General features: G+C 32.9%; 1 protein-coding gene across 12 annotated transcripts; it reads left to right on the top strand.

Annotated features, from left to right (window-relative positions):
* Positions 1 to 566: 566 nt before the first annotated feature.
* On the top strand, positions 567 to 14,978 carry LOC108214591 (uncharacterized). Of its 12 annotated transcripts, XM_064089699.1 has the most exons (18): positions 619 to 665; positions 782 to 859; positions 890 to 913; positions 2,054 to 2,104; positions 2,990 to 3,113; positions 3,200 to 3,279; positions 4,422 to 4,516; positions 4,822 to 4,982; positions 5,332 to 5,483; positions 5,614 to 5,732; positions 6,799 to 6,962; positions 7,152 to 7,226; positions 8,118 to 8,189; positions 9,272 to 9,409; positions 12,373 to 12,528; positions 13,971 to 14,023; positions 14,177 to 14,355; positions 14,458 to 14,978. In XM_064089699.1, exons 5-18 carry the CDS (start codon positions 3,017 to 3,019, stop codon positions 14,516 to 14,518), a joined length of 1,602 nt encoding a protein of 533 aa, XP_063945769.1. In that variant the 5' UTR covers positions 619 to 665; positions 782 to 859; positions 890 to 913; positions 2,054 to 2,104; positions 2,990 to 3,016; the 3' UTR covers positions 14,519 to 14,978. The 12 variants fall into 12 exon arrangements, with proteins under 12 accessions (XP_017242167.1, XP_063945766.1, XP_017242162.1 ...); XM_017386677.2 differs by having other exon boundaries at positions 583 to 665; positions 782 to 1,006; positions 1,941 to 2,104; positions 3,007 to 3,113; XM_017386678.2 differs by lacking the exons at positions 782 to 859; positions 890 to 913 and having other exon boundaries at positions 567 to 665; positions 1,941 to 2,104; positions 3,007 to 3,113.

Here is a 14,978-nt window from a genome sequence, read left to right as displayed (position 1 = left end):
CTCAACATATGATTTTTACACGCATTTTGAGATTTTTATAAAATATAATTTCATAATATTTTTTAATTTTCTCTAAAAAGAGTTTAAATATCAAATATTTATTAAGAAAAAATATTATAAAACTATATTTATGAAACACTCAAAGAGGCACGTAAAAACTACTATTATTATACAGTGTTACAGAAATCGGGAATCGGACCTAATCGGTTGAGCTACTGATTCGAAGATTAATCGGAAATCGGGGATTAATCGGAAAGATTAATCGGAGTTAAAATCGGGTTTATTTTAATACTAAAATATTATTTAATATTTAGTTATTATTATATTAGCTATTTAGTAACTAATATATTTACTATATTCATAAACTCTATAATTATTCATATTTAAAGTAATATAGTATTTTAATTTTAATAATTTATCACATATAATTCGATTATGAAATATATATAAGGATTAATCCGATTTCAAAAATCGGACCGGTGACCGACCTTGCAGAGGGGATTTATCGGTTAAATCGGGAATTTTAGAACACTCATTATTATGCGTAATGGACCGAGTTCTGTAGCATGTTTTTTTTTTTTACTAAATAGAGTACTGTATTGTGTTGAGAAGCCTGAGAAGGAAGATGCAGCACTATCTACCGTTGTGCACTGATCTCTGAAAAGGTGATTGATCCGGGAACACCCTCACCCTCTCATATCTCAGTTCCCACTTCCCCGCTCCCCAAATCAACGACTCTATCAATACCCAAACTTATATATACTCTTTACATCTCTCTCAGCCCAAGTGCTCAATCCGACTACCACGACTTCACCACCACGAGTCCACGCCCACGACCACAAGCCTCTCTCTCTCTCTCTCTCTCTCTCTCTCTCTCTCTCTCTCTCTCGTTCCTCGTCCTCGACCAAGTTTGGTAAAAAAAATCCTCCAATGCTCTTTTAATCCTCTTTCAATTACAAAACCCTAATTCCAAAATTGGTCATAAAATCATTAGCTTGTTAAATTGGTAAGAAAATTAGGTTATCTCATCCCTGTTGATGTTTGTGGTGTTGTTGGCATTTTTTTTTTCTTTCTCAGAGGTGCATCTCTGGTCTCTGTATCTTAACTAATACAATGCAAGTAAGCAACCCCGTTTATCTGATTTCAAAATTGTTAAGAAAATCATTGAATTTGGCAGCCCTACGATGTGCATAATAAAGAGTATATAAACTGCGACCTAGCAACTATACTCTAATTGACACGGAAATAGCCTTAATTGTTTTTTGAACAATTAAATTATATTGTAAGTTGTCGGGGATTTGCTTTATTTCACATTTTTATCGCTGGAATGACAATGATGATAGTATTGTCACGGATAAACATTTTTGCTACTCGACTACTCCAGTTTCTGCTATATATAAATATATAGCATCTTTTTAAGTGAACCAACAAGGTAGTATTAAATGTAGTCTCTGTCAGAGACTACATTTAAAGTCTTATACAGTTCAGAGATTGATTATTCCCTGGCTCAAAAGTAGTATCTGTTTACATTTGTTTTTGTTCACTGTGAAGGTAAGACTTATCACAATATTCCACAGCCAAAATGAAGTTGAGGCCTTAAGCTGTAGCACTATACAGAGACTAAATATACTTAGCACTATTCTCTTAGTTAGTGCTATTTTCTGTTTTATAATAAAGAAATTTTAGGAATGCTTAGAGAAAAATTACTGTTTTGTTCTATGCTAGCTTTAGTTTCTTTTGCTAATATAAAAATTGAAGGAAGAGAACTGGTTCTTTGGGTTTGTAACTTTTATGTATTTTCTTTGACTTCATAGTTGTTGTTTGATTAGTTTTTAAGTAAACTATCTTAGCAAATGGCTCCTTGTATGTATAAATTAATGGTGGGATTTACATCTGTCTAGTTCAATTAAATTGAATTTATTGTTTTCGTGGCACTACAGTGTGAGTGGCGATTCATGACTGCAAGTAGCCTATGTGTTTCTTGGGTTGAATTGTGTTAAAGAAAAATCCATTTTCGAGCTTTCAAGAGTTTTTGATTCTCAATCAATTGCAGATCACTCTGTTTTATGAATTACTTGCAATCGTAACCTCCTTCACAGTCGTAGTAAGTCTTTCAGCTCTTTTTGATTTTGCTTGAGATAACTGCATATACACTTTCAGATTTTAAAGCAAATCATATATGTTTTTTGAGCTGTGATTATCATTGTTATTGTCAAAATATTGTGCCCTAGGCGCATTTAGGTTGTATAAGACTTAGTAATTAATTACTTTTTACCGAATTGGAATCATGTTATATTGCTAATGTCGAAAGTGTAAACAAAACTTCTAGTTAACGAATTTTAGTAAGAGCAGAACTTAAACTTTTAAGAAGGTGCTAAAAGTTATTTTAAGAAACCTTATAATGTATAGAGTTGATTGTAGTTAAGTAGCAACCAACTTACTTTATCTACAACGAAAACAGGGCATCCGCAATACTAGTCACCGATGTTTGTTCTTAACTGCACAGTGACATACAATACAACTTGACTTTGCAGTCTTGTATGACCTTTGTGTATTCTTTACTACATTGATACTCAAAATAATTGATAAGAAGAAATATCTTATTAATTATTGTTAAGTATAGGAAATTTGAAACGGAATTTTATATTAAAAATAAGGAGAAATGATGCATAAAGATCCTTAAACCCTTGATAAGATTTCTTTTCTCTAAGTATAAAGCCTGTTAAATAAAACTCAAGCCTGCTCTTAATCCAAGCCCAATGAGTTATTGAGGTAGTATCTGAGATGAAGATAGCCGGGCACTAATTTTTCAGTCACATTATGTGGGCTTTCAATAAAAAACAGTGAGTGCTCAGATATAAATAAATTATTCAGTAGAAATCTTATAGGTTTTCTTTTGAATTCCTCTTTTATATCTTGGGTTTCTTAGTTGCGTTCAACAGAACCTTTGAATCCAGTGTATAATTTTGAACTGAAATAAGTTGGATAGGTATTTTCTTGTAACAGTTCAATAAAAATGTCTGAAAAGGAGAGTTCATCTGTTTCTTCTACGGTAATCCCAGAAGATGAAGACCATACTGCTGATCTGCCTCGCACTTTCAAGTATTTAATGGGTACGTACATCCTTTTACTTTCTTCTTTATTTACATATTCCTTTTTTCCGTGTAAACCCTCCAATTATTATATTCATCTGGTGTAGCTACACAGTTTCTGGCTAGAGGGATTCCTTTCATATTCAATACATGGATTGTCCGGCACCTCACTGAAGAAGACTATGCTGTATGCATGAATAATCTTTAATTTGAAGTTCTCATTTGCGCTTATATTGTTATCAGTACTTCATATTCTATATTTCTTCAAGAAGCTTATGTAATATTATTGGTTAAGTTATTAGTCAGATTATTATGCCTTATAAATATTTTATTCTTGCTAATTACTACTCTATTTGCAATGCTAATATATCTTCAATTTAAAGAAACATGAGATACTAGAATGTAATTATGCAAGCGACTTGATTCTTAAATTAGATTTAGAGTTTGTTTATTGTTGTTCAAAACATTGTCCCATCGAATACTATCCAGCATGACCTATTTGGTAACCAACAGATGATTCAAGTAATTTTATGATGATAGATGCTGTCATGAACTGATGCAAACATAAACTTGATCATGTTTTTCATCTTAATGCTATTTTTTCCTCTGTTAAATATATTTTTAGTGTATATTTGAGCCATATGAACTATATTTTAGCGTCAATGGGAGCCATGTGACCAAGGTTATTACGGCGCCAAGTCGAGCCTCGACGCCCGGATACCTTGGAATCGACTAGTCGACAAGTCGCCCGACTAGTCGTAAAAAGTCGACAAGTCATTCTTATACATATTTTTACTAGATTTAATATATAAAATATAGTTGAACGCACATCAGTATATAGTTTGAATCAAAAGTAAAAGATAATAAGCAACAGATGTATACGATGTAGCAGATTGTTAGTTCACATATAAATTGAAGCCAGAAAGTAGTGATAGGAACGAAATAATAATGTGAAGTTGAAATGATACAAAGATTAGGGATATACTTATATGTTGAAAATGATACAAAGATTACATAGCCTGAAGCCAAAAAGTAGTGACATGAAGGAAATAATAATGTGAAGTTGAAATGATACAAAGATTAGGGAGACACTTATATGTTGAAAATAAGTCGCCAGACTAAATAAGTCGTTGCTTGACTTTTTCTATAAAATGACTTGTCGACTAGTCGTCGACTAGTCGACGACTAGTCGTCGACTTGATAACAATGCATGTGACACACATGTCAAATTTCAGACAACACACTAACTATATATTCTTATATTTCGGTACATACTTTGTTCAGCTATTCATCCATTATTTCTTATATCTTATTATTTACACAATGCAGTTGTATGCTGTCCAATTTCACCTATTTGTCACTTGTGTCTTGTTCCTTAGTCGCGAGGGTTTTCGAAGAGCATGCATGAGGGCGGACTTCAGATGGTATTGTCTCATATCTTGCCCTCAATATTATTCCTGCTTAGTAGTACTATCTTTTTATGCCTATTGCTTTAGTAAATCTATCATTTATGTGTTGGAACATGAATCAGGAAGTAACTTGTGTTGTCATGATATTAACCAAGTATTGGCTACGTAATTATAACGTTCTAGTAGCCTTTTCCGAGAGAGTGTCTAGTGCAAAAGATCTCCCATGTGAAGGAGTGAGCAATTGAGTTTTCTTCTTAAAAACTGACACATTATCTGATGTTTTGCATGAAATATTTGATTTTTTTTAATTTTTTTTACAGTGATGATACATCTGGAGGGGCAAATGCAGCTAAACTACTAAAACTAGCTTGGATGACTATTCCACTAGGAGTAGTTATTTCAGTTTCTGCATGTTTATTAATCTTCTGGTGGCAAGATTTAAATTATTCAAATCCTTATGCACAAGCTATCTTGATTCATGGTATGTGGTACTTGTGATTCACTTGTAGAGCTTTCTGTTCGTTTTGTTTATAAACATTGAACGCTGTATGCTGTTGAACTTCACATGATTTAATTAATGTGAAATATAAATTTTTAACTTGTTGGGCTGATATATATTGGGATATATAATTGTAGTAAAAAGTCATTGCCAGTTAAGTGGGTCTATTGTAATAGCTTGTAGCTTGGACTCTGGTATGAACAAGATTTTTTTTTCCTTCGAATCTATGTACAGAGTCTAGGATTCTTCTGTTAAATGAATACATTACATTTACTAAATACTGTACTTGCATTTTAGTGAATAAATTAGACCATCTCTTTCCATGCTTTAGGTTTTGCTTGTGTGCTCGAACTCTTGGCAGAGCCACTGTATATTCTCTCTCAGAATTTGCTTCTCCTCAAGCTAAGGTTGATTGTTGAAGCTGCAGCAACCCTTTTGCGATGTGTGACAACCTATGTGCTCATAGTCAAAAGCACAAATATGGTACAAGCATTATAGTAATAGAAGTCTGTTAAAAAGCTTTACAGTAAATCAGTTTATTGTCTTGTATCAGTTAGATAAGATAATTGATCATACTTGCAACTCATAGTATTATTCTTTTGTTGGCATACAGGAAAAAGCGATTGTATTTGCATTAGCTCAAACTGCTTATGGAGGTTGTATGTTCATTGGTTATTGGGGATACTTCCTTTTGGTGCATGCATACAGAATTTCAGATCTTTTTCCTTTCAGGTACGGTTTGTACTGTATTCATCCTTCTAGTAGTGAATTTTAATTTATCTCGTACTGGTTATAAGCTGCACAGAAGTACTGAAGATTGTAATTATTGCACAGAGAAGTATTTGTTATAAGCTAGATAGTCTGGTGTTTTTCCTGCTTTAAGATTCTGGGGCATTTTCACCTTATGTGACAACAAATACCGGCCTCCCTTGATCAGACAAAATGACAATAAATATGCCCAATGATTCCCCCGTCTCACGAGTCACCACAAAGTGTTCATTATTTTTGTTGTAGCTGAAATCACTAATATTGTGCTGTAAGACTTGATAAACACTTGAATTATTCAGCAAAAAAAAAAGAGAAAGAGGTCCACTTAAATTAAAATTATTTTCAGTTAAGTTTTTTTCTCTGGTTTCTATGAAGAGCATTGTTTATGCATTTTTTTGCCAGTATTATAGTAGTATGATAACTCATCCTACTTCAGTCTTCATGTACTAGCTGATAATAATGCTAGAGCTATTTTGAACATATGGCTTTTTAAACTGTAGTTGCTTACCATATATAGCTATTCCCCCTCAACTGGAAAGTTGATGATGCTCATTACTTTCAAGAATGTGATACTCATGATACCTTGAAATGTCTACAAGATTATAACTATGATGCGCTAGAATGTATCCTTCATGGTGCTATTTAGGATTCCTTGAAGTGAAAGTATGTTCAGTTATTAACCAGCCTTTAGCTATGGGCCATATTGTTATCAACATCTATGATGACATAAATAACATGCTTCCTGAAGTAAATCGATTAATTCGTTTTTCTTCATACTTGTATTTATTAGCTATGAGTGTGTTTTAGCTTTTATGTTATTATTGCATACCATATCTGTTTGGTTTCATCAAGTTTATGAACCAAAGTGAATAAAGGAATTTGAATTTGACATCACCAAAACTTCTTTCAGACACTTAAAGATTTTCTTTCTTGTTGTTTTTTCCATTAGTAGTGTTATGATAGCAACAACCATATTCTTATATTCTACTACTAGCATATTGTAGTTAATCACGTTATGGTGCATTTGCAGATTTGGAACTATGTTAAATCTTGATAAGCAACTCTCGAGTATGTGTATGTTGTTTACCTTTCAATCCTTCCGCAAGTTAATACTTCAGGAAGGAGAAAAGATGGTGCTTGTATGGTTTGATACACCATATAACCAGGCTGTGTATGGACTTGTGGACAAATTAGGTATTTATTGATTGGCTTGTCCTTTGTCTTACCTTCTATGTGTTGAAGCTTATTTAAGAAGTCTTGTACTTGGCCAGGACTGTAATTGAAATATGCTCCTTAATTGACAATATGACTAGTCTATGTTTGAAAGTTTGCATTTACATTTTGTATGGGTGTAACTTGAGTAGATCAGAGTTCATGTTTCAGGAAGCTTAGTGGTGAGGTTGGTGTTTCTCCCTTTTGAAGAAAGCTCATATACTACATTTGCAAGGTCTGCTGCAGGTTTATTTCCATCTTTGTAGTTTTGTTTGATCAGACATCTTTAAGGTTATGATGCATTGTTTATCTCTCTCTCTTCCATCTTTTGATATCCTTTACACGTTTATTGTAATGGATGATAAAAAATGCAAAACCATATGGTTCACAGGTTGCCTTGCCTGAGATATAATAGATATTCAATAGTAGGAATTCATTCAATTTTGTGTCTCTGTGTCATAGTTTTGTCATTTCTTGCAGTGGCTTATCTCAGTTCTTATTAAGCGATGATTGCAGTAATAGAGTAAAATAAGTTTGCTTTGCTGTGGATATCAGCAGTATTGTGAAAGGCCAAAGCACTCACCAAAACCTAAGAGTTATAAGCTTCAAAATTGTATAGCTCGAATTTGGAATCTCGTCACTGTTTTTTGTAAGAGAACTGAAAAAGTTCCCTGGGTTGTATCTTTTTTAGACGTCACTTTGTTTTATAAACATGAACGTGCAAGTTATTGTTTTTGAATCGCTTAGTATTCTGAATTTGTAACTCACAAAAAAAAAGTGTTTTCTCAGCGGGTAAATCTTTTGGCTACAAGTAAGTTCTCTTCACTTCTTTTTTTACCATAATCAAGTATTCAAGTTTTGAGTAACATTAGTAACATCTATTTAGATCTGCAGTTTCATTCATTCTCTTATCACTACTCATTGCTATGTTAGAGGTTTGAAGATTCAGGATCGCGCCCAATTAAAGCGTTTTAACTATAAAATCCGACAACTAAAAAATTCCTACCAAAGGGCTAATGCCTTTATAGTTTTTTTCTGTGATGCGATTTGTTAATTTACATGATCTGTAATATATAATACTTTCTCCTCCTATGAGAGGTCTAACTTCACCTCCCTTTTTTTTATCTCTGATTTTAGGAGAACATGCACAGAAGAGAACAAAATTAGGAAAATGTCTTATTGATGCTCTGAAGCTCGTTTTATTGATAGGTAAGCGTTTCTAATTTTTTTGCATATCTCATTTCAGTATTGTCCTTTATCACACTTTTTTCCTTTCAAATTAATGTCAGCTCAGTAGAAATTTATTGTCATCATCCAAGTTATATATTATTTTCCCCTAGATCTGACTGTCTTTAGCTGCACTTGTTCATAAATCATACTCCCTCCGTCCCCCTCAATAGTTTACATTGAGTTTGGGCACGGAGGTTAAGAAATATGTATAAAGTAGTGGAAAAGAGAAAGAAAAGTGGGTGAAGTGGTGGGACCCATTGATTTTTAATATATAAAAGGGAGATAGTGGAGTAAAAGTAGTGTGAAAGGGAAGAAAAAGTGGGAAAGTTGTGGGACCCATTAACTATTTTAGGAAAGTTTTGTAATGTAAAGAAATGAGAGGGACATTCAAAAGAGGAAACTGTAAAGAATCTAGAGGGACAGAGGGAGTAATGATTAACAAGTAATTTCTCTTAGAATCAAACAACGACATATACAATAGATTTGGTTAAGAGTGCACAAGGGTATAGTGTGGTGAGCAGGGCTAGTTGTCTATCATGTGAACTAATGTCTAGACCTATATTTATGCACAATTGAAGATTTCTCAGTTTGCATGTTCCGGTTCATGTATTACTCTGTAGTATAGTTTTTTATTAAAAGAAATATTTAATTAAAAAAGGTAAATACTGATTATTCTCGTCACATTAAAAAGTTAATATTCTGAAGGAAAAATGTACCAACGCACTGACATATTTGTTTAAACAATGGCATTGCATGAGAATCTGTTGAAGTTGTGTATTTTAATTGGCTTATTATTATCATCCAAGCATCAGTATGGTTACTACCAAGTCGAGGTGCGATGATTCGTATTTTGAAACACATGTAGAGTAGTGTAATGTGTAGCAGTACTTTGAGAGATCAGTGAATACTAAAAATCAGTCACCTTTCTCATTGCTTAGGATTGTGAAATCCTTTCTTGAATTGTATGGTCATAGCAAAATAATATTTGTGATTAGGTCATTATAATACTTTTTCCACTCTTCTACCTATAATTTGTTATGACAACATGAAATGCATTATAGGTCTGATAGTTATGGCATTTGGACCAAGCTTTTCTTACTGTCTCATCAGATTGTTATATGGTCAGAAATGGAGTGATGGTGAAGCATCTAAAGCTCTCCAGCTTTATTGTCTGTACATCGTTCTTCTGGCTATGAATGGTAAGATTACATGTCATCCATTTGTTTATACGCATATTTTTTTTGTTTTGGTTTTGAATATCATCGATCGCACCGATTGTTATTATTATATGGTCCCATTTACCGTAACAAACTTCAATTGGTGTCTATAGTGACCATCTTTTTTATACATATATCATGAATATTACTATTATTGCTAGGCATCTTTGTTATAATTTGTTGTGGCTGACCTTCATAAGTGACTAACCCATTTGGCTTATCTTGAAAAAAGTCACTTGTTACTTTAAGCTAATCTAAAACTTTAAAGCAAACTTAAGTTTATTAATTGAGTTAATATCAGATTGAATAATTTATTGATTATACAATTATACAATCAAAAGGGTAATATTCAATCTTGTCAAAGTCAAATTACAAATTCGAATTTAGTATCTATTTTCTACTTACAAGAATTTAATTTATACCCTTTGGAGACTTCTGCCTCTGTCCATAGTTGGTTGTTTCCACTCTTCAATTACCACTGCAGTTTCCAAAAAATGGTTATGACTCATCATTTGTTTGCAATGTTCTTCACTGAAATTATTAACCACTTCATTAAAAGGCTTATGTTAGAGTATTTCCAAGAGACTCTCCATATGGGATCTGAAGTTGAAAAAAAGAGCAATGGTTCAAATAGAGCTCCAAGAGACTCTTAGAAGCTCTTCGTAAACTTAAGAACTTCTTCTCTCTTCTCTATTTTAAGAGCCTCGACATTGCTCTTAACTAACTCCTTTTAATAAAGGATTCATTCCCTCCAATACATCCATTAATAGCCGCTCTCTTTATCAGTTCAAATATGAATAGTATATAAAAATAGGTAAGTATAAAGAGCATTTTTGGAGATGACTCTTAATAATGTACTAACTTGCTAGCAGCTACATTGTTTATATTATATTTAGGAGCCAATTAGGAGATTCTTGGAGATGCTATACATATTTAGAGTTCTTTATGATGTATAGGTGTAATCCATTTATGTACTTCAACGCAGCTTTTTCGTGCCTAAGTGGTTAACCTCTTTAGCCTACTAAAGCTCAAGTCTCCAATCATTATATTATATTATACACCTGAATTCATATAATTCTCTCTATCTTTGTCCATCAGAGCTAATAAGAATATGAATGGATTTTTAGTTAACTTAAAAGTCTATTGTTATGACCAACGGCCTCTTTGTTCAATGGCCAAGTGAAGAATAAAGAATTAAAAGGTGCAATTGTGTCTGCCTATACATAAATAATACACCCTATCAGTTCAAGATTAGAATGCAATGATTAATGTATTTAAAAGTATAATAATGTTTGGGTTGTAGTTCTCGTAGAATTTGTACTAAAGGCTTACAAAGGTATACTTACTCTGCGTCCCATACTAAAAATATGAGTTTATTGCAAAATGCACGCCCCTGGATTTCCGAAAAAGCATTTATGGCCAATACTTTACATAATCGCACTTTGCACCCCGCTGGTTTGTTTCGCGCGTCACTTTGCACTTCTTCCGTTAGATTTGACTGTTAAGGTTAAAAGTCTCAGAGGTAGTTTGGGAAATTTTAAAAGATTAAATTTAAGCAGATTTCATTTAATTTTTTTGACCCTCTAAACGATATTTTTTGTAAAATCTTAAACAACGAAAGTTGTAGATAATGAAAAGATCCTTTTAAAACAATAAAATTCAAAATTATTAAATCTTTTTTGTAATTGTGTAATAAATTACAAAAATTGGAGATCTTGTAAATATTTGTAATAAATTCATTTAATTTCGGATTTCGATGATTTTTTATGATTCGGAAAACTCTTTCATTTGCCTATAACTTTCGTTCATGTTGTTTCCTCATATTATGTTTCTAATATTTTCGAAATAATGTTTACAACTCATTTTTTATTTTAAAATTCAATTAAAGTAGGTTTTAATTAATTCCAGGTTAGAAATAAAATTCGAAAGTTTTAGGTAATTGAAAGTGTTTTCCGAGTCACCAAAAATCATCGAAATCCGAAATTAATTGAATTTATTACGAATTTTTACAAGATCCCCATTTTTTGTAATTTATTAAACAATTAAAAAAAAGATTTAAATAATTTTGAATTTTATTGTTTTAAAAGGATCTTTTCATTCCCTACAACTTTCGTTTTTTAAGATTTTTCAAAAAAAAATTGTTTAGAGGGTTAAAAAATTTAAATAAAATCTGGTTAAAATTATTTTTTTAAAATTTCCCAAACTACCCCCGAGACTTTTAACCTTAACAGTCAAAATTAACGGAAGAGGTTCAAAGTGACGCGTCAAACGAACCAGCGGGGTGCAAAGTGCAATTATGTAAAGTATTGGCCATAAATGCGTTTTTGAAAATCCAGGGGGGGTGCATTTTGCAATAAACTCTAAAAATATTTATATGTTAAATTATTTGGGCAAATGCTTATTTAGAATATTATAAATTCCGAAAATTTTCCTGCAACTGAAAATTGCTCCCATGTTTACGAATTTATAGCGATGCATCTTCCTTCCACAACTATCCATACATGCATACCTCTCTGCTCCTTGCATTTCATATTATCCAGTGTAAACTTGTTCAACTTAAGGACTAAGAGAATTGACCTCATGTTGGAGAATTAGGACACACGTAGTATCAATAATAGAATGATGACATTTTTTTTGACATCTGAAAAAGTAGAAAATGATAGCATAGAGTAAATGCATTTATGTATAACATATTTTGTGTTGTTCGGTTATTCTTATTGAAGTCTAATAATAAAAGTATGCGGAATGTGTAATCAATCATTTTGAAGCAAGTTGGTAGAATCATACATGTAGTTCCTTGTAGTTACTATCTGCATAGGAATGGTACTTTTTAAAATGGAGACTATAACACGAGTTAATTAATTTGGGAGACGCTTACATTTCTCAAGTCATGCTTTTTATATTCTGTTTAAATCTTATTTATCATTGTTATGATGCTGCATCAGGAACATCAGAAGCATTTTTGCATGCAGTAGCAACAGAGAACCAACTCAAACGCTCGAATGATTCGTTGCTAATATTCTCGTTGGTTTATATTGTTCTAAATGTATTACTTATTCGATCAGCTGGAGCAATTGGATTAATTCTTGCAAATTCCCTGAGTATCCTTTAACCTTTTTGCCCAGTGTTTGCTCTAGTGTTTGTCATTATGCTACCATGTTATTCTCTATGGTTGTTTGACCAGTTTTTCTGCTGTATGATATTTGAATAGCATGCCCAAGTGTACGTATTAAACTAAAGTATATTTATGTATGCTATGCTTAATCCTCATCTCCTTTCCGTTAATAGTTCAGGGTTATGTAGATCTTCTGTAAGTAACAAATGTAGTACATAATATATATTGATAGAACTAACTTGATACCCATTCAATATACAAGAGCAACCATAGATCTGTCTTAATTTCTATGTCATCCTCACATCTATATCACTTTAGGTTGGTTACATCAAGTAATATGTCATCCTCTGTTTGTCTTTGTCACGAGGTGCGTAGTTAGTCCCCTATCTGCTGGATCTTCTGACCAATTCTCTTTTGTTCTGCAGGGGCAGATCTAGAAATTTTTACTAGTGGGGGAAAAAGTGTACTCTACTAAAAAAATTCGTTGAGTGGTTAATTCATTAGCTCTTCAACACTTTAGTTATTTGGGAATGAGCATTATTCAGTAATGCTCATGTATTGTATAGATCACACACACATATGTTGTTACAGTCATATTTATCTACATGGACAATATTACACAGAAAAAAAGTAGCAGTCAATAGGAATTGAACTGAGGACCTCTTACATTGACTGTATATGCATATTTCATGATTTGGTGAGGGCAAGAAACCCAATTACTCCCACTCTACATTACTCCTAGGTCTTCCCTTTGCTCTTACACAATTGCCAAGTTCAGATTCTCCACTTGCCAAACTGATGCAGTTACAGGTCTACTTCGGACATGACAGAATTACTGCTAAACATTCCTCTTTCTTTTTCTTCCATGGGAGCTAACCATCCCTCAGCTTTTATGTCTCTGTTTCTTAATCTCTTCTTGTGTAATCACATATCAATTAAAGCATTTGAATATTTGTTATATTTATCTTGTCGATATGATTTCTATTACAAGCCCAGCATTCTGGCCAATAAAATTGTTTTGGCCTAGCAGCAGTTTCGTCAAAATTGTATTGGCCTTTAGGAAGTATTAATTCTTCAAGGTTATTAGTACAATGGAGTATTGACATTGATGTCATTATAATACTAAAGAGCCTAAATACGCAGTTCTTGTGCCCTGTATCCCAGTATGTGGAAAGATTGTTAGAATAATATTCATATTTTAAATGTTTTTTAAATTTTCAGGATTATTGACTTTTTAAATAGCTTTGGTAGTTGCCTACTAGTGTGCTTGCTCATCTGCTGCATTATCTTTTGACAATCTCTACATTCTAATTTTTAATGCGAACACCTAAGATAGTCCTATCTATCTTTCTACTATATGATGAGTAATACTTTAATTTCTTAGCAAAGCTTGGATTTGAGATTTTGAATTTCTTGACCATAATTCAGATATGTTGCTTAGGATCATCTATTCAGCCGTGTTTATCAGGAAGTATTTTCAGGTTAACTTTCATCCACTGAATTTTATTTATTTATCATGTGCTATTATCTTAAAATAATATTGTTAGGCCTCAGTCTTGAATGAAATCTCTTGACAGTGATGTTGGTTTCTTAAAATGATTGTTTTGACCAGTTATTGACCTGAATAAATGCAGGGTACTTCCTCATTTTCCTTCAGGAAGTGCTTACCTTCAGGTTGGATAATTTTGCCAGTTTTCTGTTTGGCAACTCTAATTTCTGAGCGAATTTTCCTGGACCGGGACAAATTTTGGCCTACATTTTCGATTCACTTCTCTGTTGGGGTTACATGCTTCTCTATAGCTGCCACTGTCATGTAAGTCTTGTGTGTTGTGGTCTGTTCATCTTTTCTTATAGAAGTTGCACAGTAATGTAGTGTAAAGTTGACTAAATATTGCAATTGCCATGTTCACACTAGCTACCGTGGTGAGAGAACTTTCATCAACAATGTTGTACGCTTCCGTAAGCACGCTGATTAGAAGAGGAAGTTATGAACATTTTTCCACATACTGCTACAAGTGCTGTTAAAGGTGGGGATACTACGCTTCTGCAAGGGCATTGATTAGAACAGGAAGTTATGAACATTTCCCATTCACTGCTTCAAGTGCTTTGTTAAAAGGTGGGGAGATTTGATAATACTATGAACATTTACAACTAAAGAGCATCAGAATACGCGCCGACTGTAGAATGATATGATCGGTGCAAAGCTGGCAGAGTCGGGTTGTTGAGCAAACCAAATTGTGTTTTGTTACTATCATCTCATTTACATGCAAAATTAAGAATAGGCAATTAAGGGTAATTGTGTTGCCTTTCTGGATACTAGTAAATTTTACAAATTTTCCTATCTAACTTGTTATTAGGACTGTCTGATTGTATTGCATTAAACCCTGCGGAAAGAAAAGAGATCCCAAAATCATGAAGGTTACAGTTTAGACTTTA

The sequence above is a fragment of the Daucus carota genome, chromosome 3 (assembly GCF_001625215.2).
Source record: "Daucus carota subsp. sativus chromosome 3, DH1 v3.0, whole genome shotgun sequence".
Classification (NCBI taxonomy): domain Eukaryota; kingdom Viridiplantae; phylum Streptophyta; class Magnoliopsida; order Apiales; family Apiaceae; genus Daucus; species Daucus carota.
Note: the sequence above shows the minus strand (reverse complement) of the source record. Positions and strands in the feature narration are given on the sequence as shown.

Bases quoted from the DNA above. Each gene is read 5' to 3' on its own strand.
- LOC108214591 (XM_017386678.2), top strand. From the start codon at position 3,017: ATGTCTGAAAAGGAGAGTTCATCTGTTTCTTCTACGGTAATCCCAGAA. The intron at 7,227-8,117 runs GTTTATTTCCAT...CTCTGATTTTAG, and splicing joins ATTTGCAAGGTCTGCTGCAG to GAGAACATGCACAGAAGAGA. The intron at 9,410-12,372 runs GTAAGATTACAT...ATGCTGCATCAG, and splicing joins CGTTCTTCTGGCTATGAATG to GAACATCAGAAGCATTTTTG.